The sequence below is a fragment of the Aspergillus wentii genome, assembly GCF_001890725.1.
Source record: "Aspergillus wentii DTO 134E9 unplaced genomic scaffold ASPWEscaffold_9, whole genome shotgun sequence".
NCBI lineage: Eukaryota > Fungi > Ascomycota > Eurotiomycetes > Eurotiales > Aspergillaceae > Aspergillus > Aspergillus wentii.
In genome coordinates, this window is record NW_024467840.1 from 1,455,448 (window position 1) to 1,480,207 (window position 24,760).

A 24,760-nucleotide genomic window follows, 5' to 3' on the forward strand; every position below is an offset into this window, starting at 1 on the left:
TGTAACTAAGTCTTACAACAGGATTTAATTATACAAAGGTAGAACTAGATTGCTGTCCCACTATATCAATCAACTACAAACAAATAAAGCTCGAACGAACAAAATTATGTACTTCCTCCACCAATGATCAACACAGAATAAATGGATCAACCATCCAACGCTTCAACCAATCTCACGCTTACAGCATGATCATACCAGCACCGGCAACCAAGGCGCTGACAAAGTAAGCACCGAATTGCCAGGTGCCAACCTTGACGGCGGCAGGGGAGACGGGGGCACCGGCAGCACCCTCAGAGCCAGAGGCGCTTCCAGTGGACTGGCTGCTGCCGCTAGTGCCGGTGGGGGAAGAGGTGACGGTGCCGGTACCGGCAGTGCCACCAGCCTCCTTGAGCAAGCTGGAGCAATCGCCAGAGGAAGAAGAGGCAGACTTGGTCTCGGCATTGCCGTCAAAGTCACAGGCAGTGTCGGCCTTGCCCTGCTTCTGGTAGTAGGCGTTCATGGCGAAGGAGAGACGCTGAGAAGAGTTGCACATGCTGTAAGCACCGTATTCACCACTGGTCGTGTTGCTCTCAATGCCGGGGAAGCTCTTCGGGCCGGACTTCTGGCCCAACTCGTAGATGGTGCCGAACAGCTTGCCAATCTCCTTGGCAGAGACGTCGCTCTTCACGGCGCAGGACAGAGACTTGACCATACACTCGCAGAGCTCCTCGTTGGGGCTAGGGGGCAGCTCCTTGCTGGATCCCCAGTCGGCACCAACCGAGGGGCAAGCGGGAGAGGAGGGGGTAGCGGTGTAGCTGGCGCTGTTGACACCGGTGGGGGTGGCCTTCTGCATCTGGGACGAGAGGTTGCTGAAGTCCTTCAGGGTGCTGACCTTGTCGCCGTCAACAGAGACCAGACCGTAGTCGTTCTCCTCCTGGAAGTACATGTAGACGATACCACCGCTCCAGACGCTATCCATCTGGTCACCGAAGAGCACGGGAACGTCGGAGAAGACACGGGGGCTGGGCGTGTTGCAGCCGTACTCGGAGAAGAAAGCGGGGACGGGGTAGTTCTTGAACTCCTCGGTACGGGCGCTGTATCCAGACTTCTTGAAGGAAGAGTCACCGCACCATTCGTAGATGTTGTAACCGAACATGTCGATCATGGAGTCATCGTCACCGCAAGCAAGGTAGCTGGCCAAGTCGTCACGGATGGTGGCATCATCGTCGGTGGCGTAACCGACGGCGAGAGAGTTACGGTAGTTCTGGCTCTTGATGTACTTCTTGGTGTCACGAACGGCGGCCTTGACGTAGGCAATGGAGTTGGTGTTGTTCTTCTGGTTGGCGACCTCGTTTCCAGCAAAGAAACCAATGACGTTGGTGTAGTTGGCGAAGGCATCAATGACACTGGTGTAGCGGCGGTACAAGTCGGTGTTCCAGGTAGGGTCGTTCCGGACAATGGACTCGGACGGAGAAGACAGGTCAGTGATGAGGTAGATGCCAGCATCGTCCAGCGCCTTCATACACTCGTCGTGGTTCTTGGTGGGGTCCACGGCGTAGGTTCGGATGACATTGGTGCGGAGCTCCTTCAGGTACTCGATGTCACGCTTGCAAGCCGAGACATCAGCAAGAGGGTCGGTGTAGTCATTGCCGGAGCTGGAGCCGTTGGTGTTGTAGTTCTCTGTAAATTCCTGTCAGTTCTGGCCGGATCGGACCCAAAAATCGAATCAACATACGCTGATAGGCGACACCACGGATGAAGCTGCATTTTAAGTTAGCTAGGTCCCGATCGAACGGGGTCTAGAAGATCACTTACAATTCAGTGCCGTTGTTGGAGTAGAAGAATTTGGAACCCTGCGGTGGTAACGGTCGTTAAATGTCAAGCCGTGCTGGGTCGGACGGGAATATCCTTACCTTGGTCTCGATCGCGGGCAGATCAGCCAAGGCGCGGCCAAGGAGCATGGAGGCCCCAGCCAAGGTGAGAGAGAGCTTCATTGCGAATCAGAAGGCAAAGAGAGTGAAGAGACGGCAGAGATAGAGGTGCAGTGACCAGAGGTATGATGTTGTGATCTGCGAGTAACAGTGGTTGATCAACTTGATCAACTTGATCTGCAGCAACACGAGGTCAAACACGGGAAAAGAGAGTGTGAAACAACGAGTGACAGACGGCAGACTATCAAAGAGCCGTCGATGAAAGGATGAAAGACAGGAATGAAAAGGGAAGAAAAAGAGGAAGAAGATGAAGCAGAAAATATGAAAGAGGAAGAGAGGAAAAAAGAGAAGAAAGGGGAGAGAAGAGGGAGGCGAAAGAAAAGAGAGACAGGAGGCCGGTGGTATTTTTAGCCCTCCATGATCTCATTGGCCACGAGGGCGTTTAATCAGGAGTTGCTGGACAAACAAGGCCGCATCATCGGATACTATTAAGATGGGGCAGCGACAGGGCTATTTGCGGGCCATTTGATTTCGCAGAGGCGATCCATTCTTGTTTCAGTGTTGGGGCAGTGCTTCAGGAGTTGCATTCTGTATGAAAGGAGTGTATGGGATGTATTGTGTGTATGAAGATCAACGAGGGAATCTCCCAGAAGGAAAGCAAAAGGACGCAAAATTTGGTGGTGAGTGTCTGGGGGGTGAGACTAGCGCCAGGGTCCAGAAGGTTAATTGGTCCCTGAGAGTGGGGCAGGGTCCGTATGTAATGTAAGGTACCGTAATCTCCTTTCTCACCTCAGAGGCTCAGTCCTTCTTACTTCTTACATCATGGATGCATGCCTTATCTAATAATTAAGATAATTGGGATAATTAGAATAATTAGAATAATCATCAAGATATCTCTCAGTTTATATTGTATTATTGTCGAATTATTTCTGTGCCTGTACCTGGCTGAAAAGTCAATTCAGGCAAACCATTGGACAGCATTGGCCAGACCCCTGGATGAGGACCCCCACTCACACGGCCTGAGCGGCAAATCGAGTTGCTTTGAAGGTGATGGAAAGAGGGAGAAAAAGTCTTGGTATAGCATCAACCAGTAGTGCTGGAGATATCTATTGTCTGCTTCAAGGAATGATAGACGCCAAGTGGTAGGGCTGGACGAACTGTGGTTCACTGTCATATCACTCATATGTCAGAGTCGAGTAGTATGAGTAGTACGGTAGATGCATTCAGATACAAGTTGGACTCGAGACTTGGTTTTCAGTGACAGTGATACATAATGATAATTGGGTTGTTAAGAATTCTATGGACTTACAATAGGACAATAGGACAATAGGTACCTTGGCCTTCATATCTCCTTATAGATGTCTCCGTGTGATGGAACATGGTATCACTGACAGGTCATTATCTCGCCAAGAACTGTTGCTTGACAGTTAAATATATCAGTCTAGACTGCTTGGCAATCAGTCTTTTCATCCACTATGATATCTATCAGATAGCAGTGACATCCTCCATAGTTCCCGTTAACGACTGGGATCTATATCTTCCATGGACATCGAGAACATCTAGAATCTGCGATATTAACGTGGCAGACAATTAGTATGTGACCTGTTTCAAGATCTTGACTCAATTGATAGTCACCGCTACTCCAATTGCATGACTCTGATTGATAGGGATGAAGTCTATTTGTAGGATTGTAGGATATACATCATCTACTGCAAGGGCTGATACCTGATACCTGCTACCTTATATATAGATAGATAATGCAGCAGAGAGTGCAATGAGTCAGGGATGCAGCAATAATCCAAGGTGATGCATCATTTATCCTTGATAGGCATCTCGGCCGTTGACACCGAATGCTCCACCGTGAAAATATCTGCCATTCTGCTCGGCGATTTCGACCGAACGCCGGAAAAGAATCCAGACAGCGTCAGTATTTATACTGCTTTCTTCTCTGTTTATCTGCATTTGATGAATACGGAATAATTGATAATAATAATAACATGATATTCACGATAATTGACCCTCTTCTCCCATTGAATGCTTGTACATACAGTATAGCCTCCCCATACCATCCATCATCATGGCAGACCATGAAAAACAACAACAACCTCACAATGAAAACTACTCCATCCCAGTCTGGCGCAAATGCATCATCCTCTTCGTCGTCAGCTGGATGACTCTCACCGTCACCTTCTCCAGCACTTCTCTGCTGCCAGCCACCCCCGAAATCGCAGACGAATTCAACACCACCTCCGAAATCATCAACGTCACCAACGCCGGCGTCCTCCTGGCCATGGGCTTTTCCTCGCTCATCTGGGGTCCGGTGGGTAATCTGATCGGGCGCAAGAATGCATACAACATTGCCATCTCCATCCTCACTGCTTGTTCGGCTGGCACGGCAGCATCAATCAACTTTTCCATGTTTACGGCGATGCGCATTTTGGCCGGGTTGACGGGGACCTCGTTTATGGTGTCTGGTCAGACGATTTTGGCGGATATTTTTGAGCCTGTATGATCTTCTTTTTATATGCCAGATAAGATGCTAACTGTAGCCAGGCAGTTCGTGGGACGGCAGTGGGATGCTTCATGGTTGGAAGTGTGACTGGGCCTGCAATTGGTTTGTTCTCTTGACTTATACAGTAGATATGTATACTAACATGTATAGGACCCTGCATCGGTGGTCTCATCGTCACCTTCTCCCAATGGCGCATCATCTACTGGCTCCAAGTAGCAATGGCAGGCTTCGGATTAGCCCTCTCTCTTATTTTCGTCCCAGACATTGAACAGAAAGAGAAACAAAAAGTCGAGGTCAAACGCACTCCCCTATCCATCCTGAGCATGTTCAATCCGATCAGGATTATCAAGCTTTGGGTTTATCCCAACATTTTCCTTGCTGTGAGTGCTTCACCTTATATACACACCATACTGCGTACTAATGATGTAGGACCTCACCTGCGGCCTCCTCGCCTTCTTCCAATACTCTCTCCTCACCTCCGCCCGCTCCATCTTCAACCCCCGCTTCCACCTCACCTCCGGCCTCGTCAGCGGCCTCTTCTACCTCGCCCCGGGCTCCGGCTTCCTCGTCGGCAGCGTCCTCGGCGGCAAACTCTCCGACCGCACCGTGCGCCGCTACATCCGCAAACGCGATGGCGTCCGTTTGCCTCAAGACCGTCTGAATAGCGGCATCATCACCCTCTTCGGCGTCCTCCCCATCGCAACCCTCATTTACGGGTGGACGCTGCAGGAGGAAAAGGGCGGCATGGTGGTGCCGATTATTAGTGCATTTTTTGCGGGGATGGGGTTGATGGGCTCGTTTAATGGGTTGAATACTTATGCGGGTGGTATGTTCTTTTCACCCATTCATTTATTCTTTTATATTTGTGGTTATGCTAATGAGAGTAGAGGCCCTCCCGCATAAACGAGGCGAAGTCATCGCCGGGAAGTACATTGTGCAGTATATGTGCTCGGCGGGGAGTTCAGCGGCCGTCGTGCCTATGATTGATGCCATTGGGGTGGGGTTGGCATTTACTATTTGTAAGTTGTTTATTCTGGATTTGCTTTGTTGGTATACTTTCTAACAGGTACAGGCGTGATTCTGATTATCATCGGTGGATTACTCGTCATGACGATCACGCGATGGGGCTTGGATATGCAGCGATGGGTGGAGGAAAAGTTCGATTTGGATTCGAAGCGATAATTACGATGCATATGACCTAGATGATTTATAATGACATAGATTTAGATGACATAGAATACATTTTGTTAAGACTATAACCCGTGATATGTATACAAACTCTCCGTATCATTCATAAACGTATCCACCGGATTCAACATCCCCAGGTCAAAATCAGACTGCGCCAAAAAGTCCTGCATCGTCGGCTCCAGAAACGCCATTGCCGTCGTGAACCCGCCCGCCGCGTCCGCCACCGGCATGCCGATGTTAGCAGCCGTGCCGTAGTTCTGACCCACTCCGATTCCCGCCTCGCCTGGGCCCATGATGGAGCCCATTGACGGTGTTGGTGTGTAGGCGGTGATACCGCCCGGTCCGATAGCTGCTGCTCCGTTTCTTTTCTCGCCGGTTCCTCGATCGCCTCTGCGTTGTTGTCGCTCTTCGCGGTAGCGGTCGAGACAGATTTTGACTTGTTCTAGGTTGTGGAAGAATTCGCTCGCTGCGAGATTGCCGTTTTCGCTCATCGATCGGAGGACTTCGAGGGCTGTTGTGAATGATCCTAGGTCGCCTGGGTTGCCGATTGGGACGAAGCTGGACATGGCTAGCACTAGGGCTGATGAAAAAAGGTAATGCGCGTGGAAGTAGCCGAAGACTGGTAGTGAGCCCTTGATCCATTTGCTCAGGATGATGGTATACGAATGGCGTGCTGCGTGGATGCAGGCTTCGCCCAGGGTCAGTACGGGCTGAGATACGACCTCAGAGCCGTCGCCCCGGTTGCTGGTTGCACCGCCATTATCGCTCAGTTTGATGAGAAGGTGTAGCAACGTCGGTCGGGTGGTGAGAATGACGCACTATTCAGTCAGCCCCAAGTCCATATTTCTTTTCTTCAGAGCACACCTGGTTAAATGAAAGATGCAGCGAGGTGATGTGCTTCTTATTAGCCTCCAGGTCATCCTGGTTCAATCGAATATGCTCCGGCAACGTTTCCACCCAGTTCTTCAGTGCCTTGAGAAGCTTTTGCACCCGCTGCAGGAACGTTTCACTGTACTTCCGCCGGCTGTATAGCTTTGCGATTGTTTCTCCCACAATCCGAGCCAATTTAACATTGGCTGTGAGGTATTCTGGGTCTGAAAACTGTTCGTCGTGCAGCTGTGGCGGATCGATACTGGATGGCATGTCCAGGTGTATATCCTCATCGAGAATCTGCGATGGCACACCCATCTTCGAACCCCACATGCGGTCGAAAATATAGATTGTCCACCATACCCGTAGGCGATGTTGCCGTTCTACCGGGTCGATGAGTTGCGATTCTGGAATATTATGGTTCATCCCGGTGCATAGGCCTAGGCGCATCGCACTCCCGATCAGCACGTAGGCCGAATGGCGTCGGTTGAGGTAATAAGAAAATAATGACTACTTCTTAGCTTAGCCCATATTATCTGATAGAGAAACTTACCAACAACAACAATGTCTCCAAATGAGTGATGATCATCCTCTCCGGTAGTACCTGCAAGAGTAGACCCATGGCGCGCGCAAAATACGAAGTCCCTGGGACCCGGGATCCCGAGGCCGGCTCGGCTCTCATCGAGTATGCTTCTCCAAAGGCAAACAATGCAAAGAACTTGCACTTGTTGATCGTGTTGTCAAAATCCCCCGTCTGATAGATCTCCTCGAGCTTCTCAAAAGTCGATTTCCGCAGAAGCAAGTGGTACACGGACCCAATCTGATACACCGCAATCTTCACCAGCAGTCGGGCCTGCTGCAGGCTTGGCCACTGCACATTGTCCGCATTGGCAGCAGCAATATTCCAATCCTTCACATACTGCGTCCGCGGGATGTGGGCAGTCGCATTGCTGCCCGTTAAAAAACGGCGAAAACGGGTAGCAAAGGCCGTACAGGCTGCCTCGCCGATGAAGATGGGAGGTGCAGAAGGAGCGTAGGGATGAAACCACGCCCGATCTCCAATTAGAGGGTTGCTTACTCCCGTGCTGCTCTCATCGGGTATCTCTGCTGCTGTTCGGGGCGGACCGGTTTCGGTGTCATTTGTAGCTTCGGCCTCGTTGACCGAGGATCCCGATTGTTCTCTTAATCGTCGGTTTTCCGATAGAAGAAGATCCAAATAGCTATGTATAGCGATTAGCGAAATGCACTGCGCTGCTTTAGGGAATTTTCCCCCAGAAATAGCTTAAACTTACCTCTCGTTCACTTTGACCTGCCGATCTCGAGGGGCATATTGGCACTCATCTGCACAGCCAACCGCCACGCATTTGGCACATGGTTGATCCCCAGAACACTTGATTTTATGCGCATGGCACCGTTGGCAGCTGATAGAGATTAGCTAGAATGATCCAGAACTGATTTTGGGAAAAGACGTGGATATACGCACGCGACAAACTTCCTCCGCTGGCGCTTGGTGGACTCGTTGGCCTCCTCGCTATTTCTGCTGCGTCTTCGAGGGTTCATTGGTCATGACACAGGCGTCTCGTACTATCCCAAAGAATGTAGTTCCTGAAACGACACGGTCGTACCATTCTGCGGATCATTCATGAGCAGAGGGCGTGGAGTAGGACGGATGACTCTTGTCACTGTGCCAAGCCTCGGCGTTCGGATTGATCCGCCGAGCCTGATGCTTGATCTTCAGTGCAGATTTACAAGTTAGAATAAATGATAGCATAGAGAGAATCTAGAATTGAAAGCAGAAATTAATTCCTGGTGCTGGAAAGTTTCTAAAACTATTACTGTATGGCTGATTGGAAGACACTGCTCAGGTACAGGCAGACGGCATAAGTAATGAACATAAATGGTTCTGAATGGTTATCTCGCGTCTGCCACTTCCCTTCCAGCCTGGATAATGATATATACCATTCAGTGTGCCCTTGCAATCTGATAAAAGAAGGGAATACGCCACCGATCATATCAATTCCCTGTAAGAAAGAATCCACGTGTTCTGCGTGGTTTCATTGGTCAGACCTCCCGGAAGTAATATCCCGGAAAGAATTTGGACCAATTTAAACATTCGCTAGATGATCGCTTCATTGCGGTCGTCCATTGTCTGTTTACCTCCAGAGCAGACCAGGCATAGCAGAAGCGATCTTCTACCTTTTCTGATCCAATCTGCTAGTAAATAAACGTGCCTAGATGGCCTAAAGAGAGGTGGCGATTCCTGTCGGGGTCACTGTTTCCCGCAGCGCCGCTACCGCCAAGCGCACTTCTACCTCCCTCCCCCGACCACATTCTGTCTGTCCGTTTGGATTTATCAACCCTCGAGTACAGGGCATTGTGGCCTTGAAATGGGCTGGTATATTTCTTCATGCCATGTCTTCATACCTTCATGCATCGGCGATGGCCATTCTGAGTTCAATGACGAAATGGCGCGTGTTGCAGATCCTCTAACACGGCATAATTGCACTGGAGACCAGTCGGGGAAAAAAGAAAAAAAGCAAGAGTAAGAACATTTCCATCATGAACCAAAGGCAAGTACTTTCTGTATATAATAGTCAATATGATAATATCCTAGTCTGTCGCTAACTGCGCTGGTGTTGATTAGCAGCAACCGCCTACCTCATCCACGCTACGAAGTGGCGAATTCCGTCGCCCCCCAAACAGGCCAGCGCAGAATGACGCAGAGGTGCTGATCAACAAGTCTTCCGAGCTAATGCCATTTCGTCAGTCGAGATAATTGCATTTCTCACCTACCTTTCATTGATATCCCCAAAAATTGCGGCGAAAGACAGCATGTATTGCTTTCTTTTTTCAGAACAACAAAAAGCGCATACTTGGTGGCTGTTTGGAATGGCATACGGAGGGATAATTCTATGAAGCGGCCAAAGCCCGTGCAACTGCCAATTGAATTGCCATAGCTTTCATGGTAGTTAGTAATAGTGTCACCTTTGTTTACTCTGGCTCGAGTTGCAGGTTCGGCCTAGACTCGCAATTATCTGCCTTTTCCAGGATTTCCCTTGGATGTGAAATGCCCATGAAGTGTGCAGACAGACTATCTTACTCTCTCCTTATGCCATGGTCGCTGAAAACCAACACAGTGGACTGGTGTATCCACACGGCAGCATTCTCATTTTGCCTCTTTCTTCTCTCCTCATATTTTTTCAAAGAGACGAGATGTCAATCCTTGACACGCTGCCGAGCAGACTACATTGAACATATGTATTCCTGTATATGAAGGTGGCACATGCTGACCGTGACGATGCAAGTTATGCACTGCCACAATGGCAACGACCGAGAAAAAAAGAAGTGCTCGGAATCCCATCCAAGGAGCTTGTACCTCGCGCAATCTGTTCCTCCTTGTTGGCACCATAGAGCCGGCACTACCGACTGAAGGTATCATTTGCGAAGGTATTAGACCACCTGTTGCCCTTATTTTACCCTCGTTGTGCTCAGTCTAAAACTGCCAACTCCGGTTTCTCTGCACTAATGTGTTGTGGGGACTTTGCAACTTGAACGTTGGATGCTTCCGGGTGGCGACAGCAGGTCGTCTGTATCACCAGGCAAAAGTCTCGAAACGAGTAAAAAAGGGAAAAGAAAGTTTGCAGATACGATGAGGCTGTTTAGTCGACTGCTTGATCGGGATGTTCACGATCTGATATATGCCCTTCAACGTCAGCTGCTGCTTTGCCGATAACCGCATCAACACACCCCTCGGGGTATTATGGCGAGTTCATTTGGCCTTCGACGTACCAGGCGATATCAACTAGATGCTCCGTATGAGAAAAGACCACATTCGATTTTCGGAAGGCATTGAAGCGACGGAATAACCCTCGAAAGGTGTCCACACACGACACTGATGATTTGACACGGGCGTCACTCTCACGGATTTGTCGGCTTCGTTTGGTGGATAAGCTCATAGTGTGCTACCATGAGAATCGGTTTGGGAAGCTGAGTAGCTTCCGGCTTGAAATTCAATCGTCAACGGGTTACGGTAGCCCATCATTTTCACGCTGGCAGTTTCTGGATCACTTTGGCAAAAAATCCAGGAAGATTCCATGGTGAATATTCAAATTCCCTGGGTGTTTTGCTCTTCTCGTGATGGTTTTCATTGCTTTGTCGACAGTGATGGGATAAAGTTGACACGGCCAGTTCTCGGCATTCCTCGCAGATACCCGTGAGTTGCAGGCGGTTAGCTAAGCAGGCAACCAACAAAGAGGCTGCCAAGCACAAAGATGTTCAACATTCGATGGGAAAAGATGATAATCAGATGAAGAGATGCTGAAACGCTGGGGTTTGTTTTTGTCCCTCCGATTTTTTATTTTTCAAAAAGGTGTTCCTTGATGGTCGACATCGGAAGCGAGCCGATTATTACCACACGCTTGTGGCAAAGGGGCACCCGGTACTCACCTCCAGCCTACCACGAAGCGCGCTACCCATCACCCATCGGGCTGCCCTTGGATAGTATCTCACCAATAGCGCGCTAATCTTCGGAGGAATGGCATGCCACCTTTGCTGCCACCATTCATCAAAAGCGTATTGGGGTTTTCTTACATTGCCGTCGTTTTTATCCTGTATTTTAATCCTGTTTCATGACCATCTGAGGTATCAACCAACCTACCTTGCTCCAGGCTAGCGTGTCTCAACGCCTAAGCCCTCGTGCACACCTTCGAAGGACGGGCAAAGGAGGTCGGTCGGTAATACCTCATTGAAAATGGGTGACCGCAACCGTCCTCCTCCTTTCCCCTACACGCCCTATTCATCGTCCTCATCGGGTTTTCAAGGTGATGACTCTTCACTTACAGACTGGACTGTGCGCCGCTACTCCCAACCTTCTTTTGGGCCCCAGGTCAACACTACTGTCGAAACAGCCCCTGGTTTCTCTGAAGATTCTCCTAGTACCTCCCGTGTCCCTGCTGGCGACCGGCCTTGGTCTTCCAAAGTGCCTATACCCAGATCAGCCAACTCGAGCCAATGGACCAGTAGCGGAAGAGTCAGTCGGGCATGCGAGAACTGTCGCGAGCAGAAAGCCAAATGTAGTGGACACCGTCCATCGTGTCAAAGATGCCTGGATACGGGCGCCCGTTGCTCGTATGGCGATCGAAAGCGGGAGAAAACGGCCAAGTGTGTTGTGTGACGTTTCAAGGACTACTGGTTGTGTTTCTAACGGTGGGTAATAGGGAAATAACAGATCTAAAAGTTCAGGTGGCGGTCTTTGAGCGTTTGATGCGTGAAATATTCCCAACGTTGGACCATCAGGCTGCGCAGCATGTCGAGAAGACACTAAATGAAGTGAGATATTATCTTCTGTCTCTGGGTTGTTTTTATCCTAACAAAAACCCCCTCCAGAATCAATTCCAGAACAGAGACAAGTTCCTCCATAGTCTTCGAAACTCGACAACCCCACCACCCCTTATGATGTCTGACAGCCCCCATTCTTCGGGCCCTCTGAACGTTATCCCGGCTTCCTCGTTGGGGGCAGCAGACTACACCGACGAAGACTTCAATCGTGACGAGAAGGCCCAGGCTATGGGGTTCGTAGGAGAGCACTCCGAGATCGCATGGCTTTACAGGTTGAAACGAGAGCTTGAGCAGAACCAAGGTATGCCAGGGAATCCGAGTTCAAATCCACACAGAGAGGATCGTCTTTCAGTTGCATCCGTCAATTTCTTCCTGGATGACAAGAAAATCCTCTTAGAGGGGTCTGATGCATCGCAACGGCCTTCTCAAGCGGTTGCTGATAGTCTCGTGGGCAGCTACTTTGAGTCTGTGCACCCATATTTCCCAATAATTGGCAAGATGCTCTTCCTGCAACAGTTCAAGTCATACAATGACAATCCACGCTTGTGGCCAGGGAAGAGATGGATGGCGATACTGAACCTAGTGTTCGCCATTGCCGCGAAATATTCTCAACTTGCGCAGCAGAGCATGGACCCTGGGTATGAAGACCACATGGTCTACTTTTCGAGGGCATGGAAGCTTAGCATGAGCAATACCATATTGCTAGATCATTCAAATTTGCAACAAGTGCAGATAGAGGGACTGACATCCTTTTTTTTTCTAGCTGTGGGACAAATTAACCGGTTCGTTACTCCTCTCCCTAAGAATTACCACATCGAGAAATGATTCTGACCTAGTGCTGGTTTTTTGTTAGGTCATGGAGAATTTGCAATATCTCTATCCGTTCGGCTGTAACCATGGGATTGAACCTACGAAGCGAAGCAAACCACCCCGTGCGCACCTCGAAAGAAGCCCGCTACCGAGTCTGGTGGTCTCTTCAAACTTTGGATAGTTTGCTCTCTGTGATGACTGGGCGTCCCCCAAGCAGCAGTGAAGGGTTTTTCACCACGCCCCTTCCAGTGCCTTTTGAAGAGGAAGACTTCGGTTACGAAACGGTTACACAACTCATCACTGACCACGAAGCCCGGACTATTTTCATGGATAACTTGCTTCCAAAGGGATCGGAACAGTCTACAGAAGAACATACCATAACACTGGAGGCTTCAGGGTTCCAAGTGCCAACCCCCCGGAAACAATGCGAGCAAATTGTTTCCAGTGCAATGGAGTTTCTCTTCCCGAACAATTCACTCTGCTTTCTATACTTTGCCGACCTGACGATGATTATGCGAGAATCCGTTGACACATTGTATGCGCCGGGAGCTGCGTGGAACTCTTGGAGCGAAATTGAACAGGCCGTCTCGGTTTTGAACAGCAAGACTGAAGCTTGGCTTTCTGGCCTTCCTGAATCTTTTCAATTCACCGGAGACCACGAAACTGGTTCTTCTGAGAGGCAAAGGTTGTGGCTAGCATTCTGTTTCTACAGTACCAAGATCATTCTTTCTCAACCTTGCCTTCGGTGCCTTACTTGGCAACCCTGTGAGAGTGGATTATCTGAGAACTTCTCTGTTGCGATGGCAGGCACCTGTGTTGATTCTGCCAGGCAGATGCTCGACCTCTTACCAGAGGAACCTGATACTACCTGGCTCTACCGTCTATCACCCTGGTCATGCATTTTGCATTACATCGTGCAGTGTACAACTGTTCTCTTGATTGATTTATTCACTAGAGCTAAACCAGGCACCGTCGACTATGCGAAGGCTTTACGACAGACCAGCAAGGCCTTAGCCTGGCTGCAAAAGATGGCTGCAGCAGATCCGTCCTCGGAAAGAGCTTGGCTCATCTGCAAGGATCTTTTCTCACACCATGATCCTGAAGTTCGTATCAAGCAAGAGGAATGAGTGTATGGGTCTCAGAATATTTCCTGGGCCTCTTTTTGTCGAGAACATAGCTCCCGACTGACAGGATGAAACCTGTAATTATCTCGGGAAAAACTAACTACTACCACGCGCCCTGTACTTGGGCCATGGGCAGTCAACACCCCGATGTCCCTTTTGCCATCTGTGATACATCTGATAATCATGGGATATGCCTACTCGTCATGCTTGGTCGACCCAGCCGGGGTAATTTCGGGCATCTCTGGATGACGTTTTGTCTACATGACTGCCTTTCCAGAACGTTCCATGAAGGAGTCCTTTTGAAAAGAAATATTATTGTATAGATTGACGAGATACCGAGATAAGAAGACATGATGTGCTCTATGGATCACGCTGATATGAACTTGTTAATGGCCGGGGCTTCCTTCGTGCCATCTAATGTTTATGGAAAATCCCTGGATTGTTAGATTCCTTTTTACAGACCGGCTTCAGCGCCATTTTTATTGGATCAAGTTACTCCGTATTAACGCTCTCATTTATCTTTGCTGACAAAATAACCTTGTTTTCTGCTGTCACTAGGTGACAAGTCCGTCTTTTCGCCGAAGGTATGAAAAAGTACGTACCACTACTGCCACTCGAGTCGCCAACATACCTAATAATCCACGTGGCTGGTATGCACCATCCATACTATCAACCATGACAGTACTACTATCTACCTAGGGGTTCATGATGACGCTTTCTTGTGGACTGCATCCACTTTTCAACGAATTATGAATTGCTGGCTGTCGTCTCCGGCTCAAATGCCGTGAACATGCACATCTTGGGCAGCATTATTGTGGGTATACCAACGGCGATAATACCCTATTTACATTTTACTCTACATGGGATCATCGAACTACCTTCCCACTAACATACACGGCATTACTGACTCTCTAGGGTATTTTGAAGGGGTTAAATTCTTTTCGATGCGGCGAACCATCAGACCAAAGAATCGGACAGACTCCACTCACTCCACGGATCATTTTTCTAATGAACACACTAACCGGTACAGCTGTTACAGGTAAGTGAATACTTAATACGACGAGTTTGTAGATTAGGTACAAAATACATAGTACATGAAGCCATCCATCCTCTATTTTTTGCTTCTTCTCTTTTCCTCTTTTCCCTCTTCACGATTGTTGGATCTGTCAATCGATGAACCATAGCTAGTGTATACTTGAGCGGTATCCATGGTCCAGATGCTGTAGATCAAAAAGCCTCTTTCTTTTCAAGGGGCTAGACGTTGCCATGATTGTGTGTGATCCGTCAATTCTACCGTTTTTAGCCATATTATCCCCCACTATTTGGGACTTTGAGACCTTCAAATCCCGTAATTGCAGATCAAATCCCGGGATTTAATGCCTAAGACATGAATCACGTGTGATCATGTGTTGGTGTTCATACCGCCTGCCTGTTACAGACTCGACGTCACATGGGTGGACCCGGGGAAATCGATTCGTTGCTGGTTTCTCCGCGACAAGAACCTCCGGATTGTCATCAACTTGCTATTCTTCGTCTCCCCGTCCCACGTCAATCCATTGTCCAGCAGGGACAGTCGCAATCATCATTGCGATGCAAGATATCGGGGTAGAAAATGTCTCTGCGTGGCCCTATGAAGCGCTCGCACCTGAGGGAGGTGAGCGCGGCCAGTCTGGAGACTCTTGGCTCGCTGGAAGCATCTCGCAGTACTGCTTCTCACGACAATGAGAACATACAGTCAACGCTGGACGAACCTACCATTCGACTATCTTTGAATGGGTTGGATCGACGTCAATGTTCGCTCTGGGTCCATGATGAGACCTTCTCCCGAGAGGAGATCCTGTTCAATCAGGCTGCGTTTAGTGATACCGGTGTGCAAGCCGGTGATGTGATTGAGATCTTGCCGGTTTCGTCTTCTGGGGAGGCTTCTAATAAATCTGATCATGGGCCCAGGTCTATGCGGGATAGTCATGTCGACTCAAGTTCGACCCTTCACTCGGATGCCAAGTCTAAATTCAAAACGCCTTTGCAGAGTCGATGTCTATTTGTGGTCAAACCGCTTCCGCAGGAGATCAGATCTCGTATCCCAAAACTGGAGATCTCAGTGACCAGCAGCGTTGCTAATATCTTTGGCTTCAAGAACCGATCCCAGGTCCTGATATCTATTGTGGAGCGTGCGCAATGTTCTGCGTCTCATGTGGATATCTCGTTTCGTGACCAGTTTTTGGTTCGGTCAGATATGTGGCGGCTGGTCATGTCTGAATTGGCGGATAGAATTGTTTACAAAGGTCAGAAGATTTTGTTCGTGGGCCATATCAAGGCGACAGTGAAGAACATCTTCATCCGGGGCAAAAAGGTTCTCTCGGGATATTTCTCTCCACATACCATTCCAGTTTTCCGCAGTGAATCTGCGAAATATGTTCTCTTTATCCAGATGTCGAGGGAAATGTGGGACTTTGACTCTGAAGGTACAGGGGATATTCTTTTCAGCAGGGTAATCAACGGGTTTCTGCCTGAGTTGTTCAAACGCTGGGTCAATTCTGATGCCAGGCATTTGGTTACGATAGTGCTATTCACACGGGTTGAATATGATGCGTCCGCAAGTGCAGGCCTGTCAACACTCACTTCCGAGAATTTGAAAAGCATTCCTACTCCGAATAATTCCCCAACAAGGGATTTTTATCGTGTGGTAGTCAACGACATGGCAAGTGGTCACTGGACCACGATTCTGGATGAGTTAAAAAAGGATTTCAGGACTTTCCTCCGCGATGTTTCTATTCTTAAAAGGGATGATACAGAGACACCCACCATCAGTGGTTGCAAAACGACACCCAAACATCACCCAGCAATCATCGCAGGGCGACCTAGCACCGCCCTCCGTGGCAATATATTAGAAGCAATCCACCTTGCCTCGTCCCATTTAGCATTTGATCATATCGATCGTGACATGGTCCATACAGGAACTTCGATCATCGTCATAACACCAGGTAGTGGTGTTTTTGAAGTGTCATATGAATCACTGGCTTCCACCACGGACGCCCTCGCAAATCGAGGTATAGCCATCGATTTGGTTTGCCTTAGTCCGATGCCTCTTCACTCCGTACCTTTATTCAAATATCGAGAACCCGTGCGAAGACCTTCAACTTCCACATTTGCCGAAATACCCAGTGGTGGTTGTTCACCTGAGATGCGCCACTCATTTGCAAGCTTCGCCAGTAGGACAGCTCATCTCTCTCCCAGATCAACCTATGATTCTTTTTCACGATTGAACCATGGGCATCAATTCCCACCACGGTCGAAGGAATGGAATTACGGCATCCCCCATTGGCTTGATATCTCCTATTGGAATCCTGAGACATATCGAGAGGCTCGAAGAATCCTCAAGAATGACCCCAATGCGCCAATCCCCTTCACCGTCACCAAACAAACCAAAGTCTTTGTGCCACGGGTTCGCATGTACGAGATCCAGATGATGGGGGTTATGGAGAGCGAGCAGTCCAATATCTCCATTCCTTACCTTTTAGAAGGCCAGGGTATTTCTAGGGTGCCCAACCCTGGGTTTGGCCTAAGTCCAGCCAGCATCACGCCCACAAAATCTTCTTTTAGACATAACTCGCCCTACAAACCCCAGTTGAGCGATAGTTTACGGCCAGAGGCGTTTCTTCAGAACATGACTAATCCTAGGGATATGATGGTGCCAGGTTCTAAGAAGACGCAAAAATCCGTGCTTGCCTGGATGGATCATTACGATGACACAGTGTTTCAGCCGTTCCCCAAACGCCGGCAGTCACGAAAATCCCCCAAAGCAAAGCGAATCAGTGATACTGATGTTCCTGTTGCAAGCTCCGGTGCGCATGACCGTCTTTCTGCAAGGTCTATCTCTCGATTAAGGGAGCACGAGACTAATCCAAGCGAACGTGACCATTCTGTTCGGGCGACTCCTCGAAGGATTGACACATCTCTCTCGACTCCCAAAAGCCCTGTCTCGACTAAAACTGTTTCGCCTAAAAAGCCTGCGTTAAAACCCCCATCAGCGACACGAAGCTCGCGGATATCACGTACAATCAGCTTTGCCCTTCGAGGGTTGAGCGCCACCCCACCTAGGGCTCAGGCGAGTACGGAGGTCAACGTAGAACATGTCAAAGCATTGCCAATGTCAAACCAAAAGCCTTCCGTAGGGTCGTTGTCGGATACCAAAAGCGTGGAGTCTTTGAGTCCTTCGGAGTCGACATCAACGTCCACCATTGTCGACCAGCCATCAAGGCCACCCACACCCCAAAAGTCAGCCCAGAAACTCGCCATTACCCCGACAAGGCCCATATCCATCAAAGTACCACCGAAGAAAAAGCCTGAAGATGCAGATGAACCGGAACACCCAGAAATTCCCGAATCATTCTCAACCACTGCCACAGAGATTCCTTACAATGGGGACGATCACAATGCAAACCAACCCAAGAAACCGGGGCCTAGGTTTGAAGTGACAGTTACCCCAGGCATGCGCGATTCATCTGGGAAGAATTCGCCCAGTAGAGCCTTAGCACCCTGGGTCCGCTCTATCAATCCCTGTAATACTCCCAAAGCGGTGCTGCGTGATACTAGTTGGTTCGGGCGCTGGCAGCATGCATATCCAAGACCTCCTCATGTTGCTGTGGTAAAATGGAAGAGCTTGAAGTCCCCTGCCATTCTGCCATTGACAACCGAGGAATTCCCAACGGCCAATGAGCTCGGTTCTGAATATCTACAAACACCATATCGTGTTTTTCCAAACGAGGATGCCGAGGGGATTGAGGCACCAAAGACAAGATGTGTACTTTTGCGAGAGATGATTTCCTCCCGTCTCTCCCACGGCTTTCAGATTGTTGTTGGAAAAGATGTGGCCGAGGCCTCGGGACACTATGCCCTTGAGTCACTGAATGTATTCGATACCCGTAGTCTTGAGCGTGATGGTGCCACCATTTTCCTCTCCAAGGGCAACGCAATACATCGATTGATTTGTGTCGATGGCGGGGAAATTGAAGTGACGCGATTTATGCATCGATCTTCTTCAACCTTGTCCTCTGGGAAGAACACCAACCCTTCTCTTTATTCACCGGCTATGCGAACAATCTTGAGTCCTGAATACGTGATCAAGAACATAGGGCTAGACTCGACAGCTGAGGAGTACAACTGGAACTACGCGGACAATTACATTGCCGGTCATCGAGACTATCTCTTCAACCCAGCTCAGCAGTTGCATTTTTGGAGGGTTCGCTATGTCTTGATCCCAATGCAGTTGCATGTTAGCTCCCGGCGCCATTTGCCGTCATTCAATGAAGACAATGAAGAAGAAATCCATCTACTGGGGATCAGTCAGTTGACACATATGTGGCAGCGACATAAATACATCCCTCCAGAGGAGAAGAGATTCGAATCTTCCAATCAAAAGAGAGACCAGAACCCCCTCAATATCATGTATCAAACCCGGAATCAGTCCGAGGTTGTCGCGGCAGAATTAGACCGAATTTTGCTTACGGACCCTGGACTGGACAACCCGCCTGCCCAGCTGTTGCCGGAATCCGAGCTACTTGAACGGTCTAGTATAATCCTATCGTCATTTGCACAGATAATCCAAGGGGATAAGGGTGTGCGGATGATGGATCGAAGGTGGCATTGGCGATTGCACTATAACTGCTTTATAGGGTTTGAATTCACGACCTGGCTTCTGCAAAACTTCCGCGATATTGACAGTCGCGAGGAAGCAGTTGATTTTGGAAATGAGTTGATGAGGCATGGCCTATTCCAACACGTCGAGAGGAGGCATAACTTCCGGGATGGAAACTACTTCTACCAGATATCTAGCGAATATCGGGTCTCTCGCCCCGAATCCCGAGGTAGCTGGTTCCCTCCAAAACGGATGGACAAGTCCGTTCCATCAACGCCAGCAGGAGAAATGCCTAGAGATTCTCCCACAACCACGCATTTCCGGAATGACAGCCTCGATAATTCTTCCCAACTCCCGAGCACACCATCAAAGGCGAAGAACAAAGTAGCCATCATGTTATCCAAGACTATGAGATACGACGTGGATCCTCGCAAACGATCAAACAGACCAGAAGTCATTGATCTCCATTATGATCGCTTACACAACCCCGAGAACTGCTTTCATATTGAGCTAAGCTGGATGAATACGACACCTAAATTAATTGAAGATACCGTCGTGTCGTGGGCTTCGACGGCTGAAAAGTTTGGCCTCAAACTCGTGCAGGTTCCAATCGCTGAGGCTTGTGCCATTGACCAGACGCAGCCATTCCGGAAACCCTACAGAATCGCACTGAAAGTTCCGCCTCCCAAGGGGCCTATTCCCACTCTTTTCAGCACGGCATCATTTGCGCAGCCTGGCGCACCAGATAATCTCTATTATCAAAAGGCCATTCTACGAAAGTTTGACTTTGTTCTGGATTTTGAAGCAAGATCTGCTTTTCCTCCAGATGTTGAAGTGTCATACTCTTGGGGTATACCCGACTATAAATACCCGCAGTATATCCATCGATCAGGTAGCCTTCTGGCCCAGATTACTGACGAGGGTGACTTCTTGCTCCTTGCCAATCGTCTGGTCAGTACCCGGGGTGCTGCTAGCCGGGACATGCCTAGATATGAACGTATGGAGCGGCCGGAGCAGTATCGGGCGCGTGCAACGACCTATGATCCATTGGACCGCGTTTCCCCTAGACTTTCGCCTCTCAGTCGTCCAGTACATGATAATAGTATCCCTGCCAGTCCCCAAGGGCAGCCAAGCATTGATGCTGCGAATTTATATCGTGCCCCCGAGCATATCCTCAGCGGGATGCAGGACTTCTGCAATGATGCAGCCCGACTTGCGCAATTTTACAGCGAGTCACATGCCCGTCCTGTCTCAACTAGAGTGGGACCGGCGCCCACGACAATCATGGACTCATCGATTCCAACCCTTGAGCTTCCCGCTAGTGTGGTCAGTCATCACATATCGCCTCCGCCAACTCTACCATCGAGATTGTCACACGATGGACCATTGTCGCCTATAGATTCAAGAACTCGGCCACGGAATGACAGCCTCAGCTATAAGGGAAGCCCAAGAAGCGCCACTCTGCGACCTATTGGTCTGAACTGAGTCTAGATTAATGAATGATGACACCCTTCACCTGTTTACGTTTGCTTGGTGTTGTGGATTTGATGATGAATATTACGGAAAAGTTTGAGGAATGAGATTTGAACACGTTTGATATGAGCATAGTATCTACTCCTTGTGTATACTATTTGATATGATATATTAATTCCCCTGTCGTCCATTTTTGAGTCATCTCAATCCCATAACTTCATATTCTCTCTTGAATTCTCAGATGTTCTACCCTAGAGGTGGGAAACAATACAATCGTCAAGCCATCAATACGGCCAAGATTGAACTAATATCAATGTAACTAAATATATGATTCAACAAAAGCCATTCTTACTGTAATAATTTGAAGCCTTTTTGAAATGATTGGTGGACATATTCAGAGCATCAAAACGCGTCAATTGGCGCGTAGAGAAAGACATCCTCCTGCTCCCCTCACCCCTCCTCAACCTGTCACCACCACACGCTTGAAAAGACAGACCCCAGCTACCCTAGTAGCCTTGGTCTTACCTCTTGGTAACAGGTCCGTTTTGAATGAGGATAGTACGAGTGGCGTTTCAAATATGCTGCCACTTCCCCTCTCGGTCCTCTGCGAGGGCAGATGTTTGAATTCGCGTCAACTGAGCCTGCATTTACTAAGTGTGATTTTCGTTTTCTGTCCTAAAAATGAGGTTCACAGAGGGAATGTGGAGGCTGAGGGTGCGAAAAGGCTTCTGTTTGATACATTGTGTTACTGAAAAGGGCTGACATCTCCTGCAGGAGGGCATTCGAATCGACTGGATGAGCAATGTGGAGAGACTGAGCGTCGACGATGACAGTGTCAATCTACTGCTAAATAAGTTGCAGAGACACAGAGGAGATACGTTGAATTCAGGTGTGTTGAGAATATTATGATCGTGTTGGTTCGAGTAAGCTCAACCGAGACTGACACTTGCCAAATAAACTGCAGCGACTATCTCTGCTCATGTCACGTCTCCGTTGGAAGGAATTATCGGTGTCAAATTGGTTCACTGGTAAGTGAAATCGTCTTATTCATATATTTATTGCAGCGCTAACTGGCATCTTTGTCTATCCAGGGCGGGCCAAGTTGGCAAGGGTCCCCATTATAAACTGAACTCTTCCACCAGTCACACTAAGATTCAACACTCTGAGAAAACATTGAAATGTGGCAGTGGATATCTGAACTTGGCTATTCAGACCGCTCCGAATGAGATGGATTTTGTCTTTTCTGGCACTGAAGGAAAGCTCACCGGTCACTCGTGGCGATCAATCGGGTATGTCGGAGACCAGACGACAGACAAATCCCGCTGGGAAGATGGGCTCTTCTTTGAGCGACAGGGATACATGTTAGCAGCCCTGGATATTGGGGTGGGGGAGAAACTATACGGCTTGGGGGAAAGGTTTGGTCCCTTTGTGAAGAACGGACAGACGGTTGACATCTGGAACGAGGACGGTGGTACGTCATCCGAATTGGCATATAAGAACATTCCGTTCTATATCAGCTCGAAAGGATATGGCGTCTTTGTCAATAATCCGGGGAAGGTCAGCCTTGAGTTGCAGTCGGAGCGAACTACCAGAGTCAATATCTCGGTTCCCGGCGAGGAGTTGGAGTACTTTATAGTATATGGACAAACACCCAAAGAGGTTCTGACCAGATATACGGCCTTGACTGGACGGCCTAGTTTGGTTCCATCCTGGAGTTATAACCTTTGGCTCACTACCAGTGCGTTCTTAAATTCGACCAACTTGTTGTTTGCCTCAAACTGAAACTCCGCTAGGCTTCACCACGAATTACGATGAGCAAACCGTCACTGGTTTCTTGGATGGTTTTCGAGACCGAGATATTCCCCTGGGCGTTTTCCACTTTGACTGCTTCTGGATGAAGTCTTATCAGTGGTGTGATTTTGATTTTGACGCCGAGATGTTTCCAGATGCCGGGGGATACCTCAGACGACTCAAGGAACGGGATCTTCAAATCAGTGTATGGATAAACCCATATGTTGCACAAGCGTCTCCTTTATTCAAAGAGGGCAAGGAAAACGGATACTTCATCAAGGTAGAGCTATACCCTCAAATTTTAGACATGGTTGCTAAGGCCGTCACAGCGTACAGATGGTTCAGTCTGGCAATGGGACCACTGGCAGGCAGGCATGGCCATTGTGGACTTTACCAACCCCGAGGCCTGTGCATGGTACTGCAAACAGCTCCAGCGTCTGATGGACATGGGTGTTGACTCTTTCAAAACCGACTTTGCGGAACGAATCCCATTCAAAAACATTAAATACCACGATGGGTCCGATCCGGTACGCATGCACAACTACTATGCACTACTGTACAATAAAATCGTCTATGAGGCTATGACTTCAAGACTAGGACAGTCCCAGAGTCTCCTGTTTGCTCGTAGCACTGCTCCAGGAGGCCAAAAATATCCTGTCCACTGGGGAGGCGACTGTGAAAGCACGTTTGAAGCAATGGCTGAGTCTCTCCGGGGAGGTCTAAGCTTGATGCTCTCAGGTTACATCTTCTGGGCGTCTGACATTGGCGGTTTCGAAGGCACACCGCCACCAGCACTATATAAGCGCTGGGTCCAGTTTGGTCTGCTTTCCTCGCATTCCCGTCTACACGGTTCATCGTCCTTCCGTGTTCCCTGGATCTACGGCGAGGACTGCTCCGACGTCCTTCGGGACTGCGTCAAACGCAAGATTCTCCTTACCCCATATCTTCTACAGGAGGCCTTGGTCGGCTACCGACAAGGTACACCACTCATGAGGCCCATGTTCCTCGAATTCCCTGGAGATCTTAATACATATACACTCGACACACAGTACATGTTCGGTAGCAACTTGCTCGTTGCCCCAGTTTTCTCGGAGGAAGGAACGGTAACGTTCTATGTACCACATACTCCTGAGGATAATCAAGGGAAATGGATCTCGTGGTTCGATCACGGCAAGTCTTACGAGTCTGGTCGGTGGTATACTGAGAAACACGACTTTGACACCTTGCCAATTCTTGTACGTCCTGGCTCGATAACACCTATTAACCCCAGGTTGAAGGTGCCGCAGGGGGATGCCTTGGATGGACTCGAGTTATTGGTCAATGGCATATTGACCGCAGAAACAGTGGTTGATGTTGTCGACCCCAGCAAGACTCATGATACGCTCAAAGTGATCAAGATTGGACCCTTGGGGGATGACATAGTAGCTGATTATCAGAATGTCAAAGTAGTCTGGGTTGGTCGTTAGCACAATACCAGCCATGGCCATTTTAAGCATTATTTAAGATATACAAAGTTTAATACTTCACACAAGATATCATTATGTTGGTTTTCGAATGCGCTGAAAGGGGTACTGTATTAAAAAACTAGGATTGTTTCCTGGAGTGGGTTTGTTTTTTCTCAAATTAAACCAAGATAAACACACCACATCAACAGTCATAGAATCCATTTATTGACAACAAATAGTACAAACAGAAAAATAGGCCAGCAGAAATATGCAAAGACATGCACAACTATCATAATAGCCAATGTGGGCAAGGCATCTTGATATCATGTTCAGCAGATCATGTATCAATGCGTGAATAGAACGAGATAAGAACAACACTTGGGTATCATGGTCTCCGAGAAATTGAAAGTGGCAATAAAGCGTTGCATGAGAATGATCGCCAGTACTACTGGTGAGTGGACCAGGCGAATTCCTCATGCCGTAGAATAAGATCCACAAGAAGAGAAAGGGTTTGAAAAAAAGATGGGTAAAGTCGGGAAATCAACCGGCCGTAATGACGGTGATTCGAGAAGAAAGAAGAAAGAAGAAAGAAGAAAGAAGAAAGAAGAAAGAAGAAAGAAGAAAGAAGAAAGAAGAAAGAAGAAAGAAGAAAGAAGAAAGAA

The 24,760-nt window shown here is 48.6% G+C and overlaps 6 protein-coding genes across 6 annotated transcripts; 4 read left to right on the forward strand and 2 right to left on the reverse strand.

The window, feature by feature from the left end:
- Window positions 1-178: 178 nt before the first annotated feature.
- On the reverse strand, window positions 179-1,973 carry ASPWEDRAFT_55169 (glycoside hydrolase family 72 protein; the record flags this gene model as incomplete). The annotated part of the gene is made up of 4 exons (XM_040838162.1): window positions 179-1,659; window positions 1,715-1,740; window positions 1,795-1,832; window positions 1,893-1,973. 4 exons carry the CDS (start codon window positions 1,971-1,973, stop codon window positions 179-181), a joined length of 1,626 nt encoding a protein of 541 aa, XP_040684313.1.
- Window positions 1,974-3,987: 2,014 nt separating this feature from the next.
- ASPWEDRAFT_121132 (putative MFS transporter) lies at window positions 3,988-5,485 on the forward strand (the record flags this gene model as incomplete). The annotated part of the gene is made up of 5 exons (XM_040829046.1): window positions 3,988-4,416; window positions 4,464-4,524; window positions 4,573-4,802; window positions 4,852-5,245; window positions 5,307-5,485. 5 exons carry the CDS (start codon window positions 3,988-3,990, stop codon window positions 5,483-5,485), a joined length of 1,293 nt encoding a protein of 430 aa, XP_040684314.1.
- On the reverse strand, window positions 5,414-8,104 carry ASPWEDRAFT_164998 (transcription factor domain-containing protein). The gene is made up of 5 exons (XM_040829899.1): window positions 7,964-8,104; window positions 7,773-7,901; window positions 7,034-7,700; window positions 6,475-6,990; window positions 5,414-6,428 (listed from the first exon to the last, which is right to left on the reverse strand). The coding sequence occupies exons 1-5, from the start codon at window positions 8,038-8,040 to the stop codon at window positions 5,676-5,678; spliced, it is 2,142 nt and encodes a 713-aa protein (XP_040684315.1). The 5' UTR covers window positions 8,041-8,104; the 3' UTR covers window positions 5,414-5,675.
- Window positions 8,105-11,230: 3,126 nt separating this feature from the next.
- Window positions 11,231-13,754, forward strand: ASPWEDRAFT_55172 (putative C6 transcription factor; the record flags this gene model as incomplete). Its single annotated transcript, XM_040838163.1, has 3 exons — window positions 11,231-11,640; window positions 11,697-12,599; window positions 12,671-13,754. 3 exons carry the CDS (start codon window positions 11,231-11,233, stop codon window positions 13,752-13,754), a joined length of 2,397 nt encoding a protein of 798 aa, XP_040684316.1.
- A 1,505-nt stretch (window positions 13,755-15,259) lies between these two features.
- Window positions 15,260-21,332, forward strand: iml1 (GTPase-activating protein IML1). The gene has a single exon (XM_040836726.1). It carries the CDS (start codon window positions 15,364-15,366, stop codon window positions 20,872-20,874), a length of 5,511 nt encoding a protein of 1,836 aa, XP_040684317.1. The 5' UTR covers window positions 15,260-15,363; the 3' UTR covers window positions 20,875-21,332.
- A 211-nt stretch (window positions 21,333-21,543) lies between these two features.
- Window positions 21,544-24,119, forward strand: ASPWEDRAFT_55174 (putative sugar hydrolase; the record flags this gene model as incomplete). Its single annotated transcript, XM_040838164.1, has 6 exons — window positions 21,544-21,576; window positions 21,637-21,751; window positions 21,827-21,890; window positions 21,954-22,600; window positions 22,656-22,933; window positions 22,983-24,119. 6 exons carry the CDS (start codon window positions 21,544-21,546, stop codon window positions 24,117-24,119), a joined length of 2,274 nt encoding a protein of 757 aa, XP_040684318.1.
- Between the last annotated feature and the right edge of the window lie 641 nt (window positions 24,120-24,760).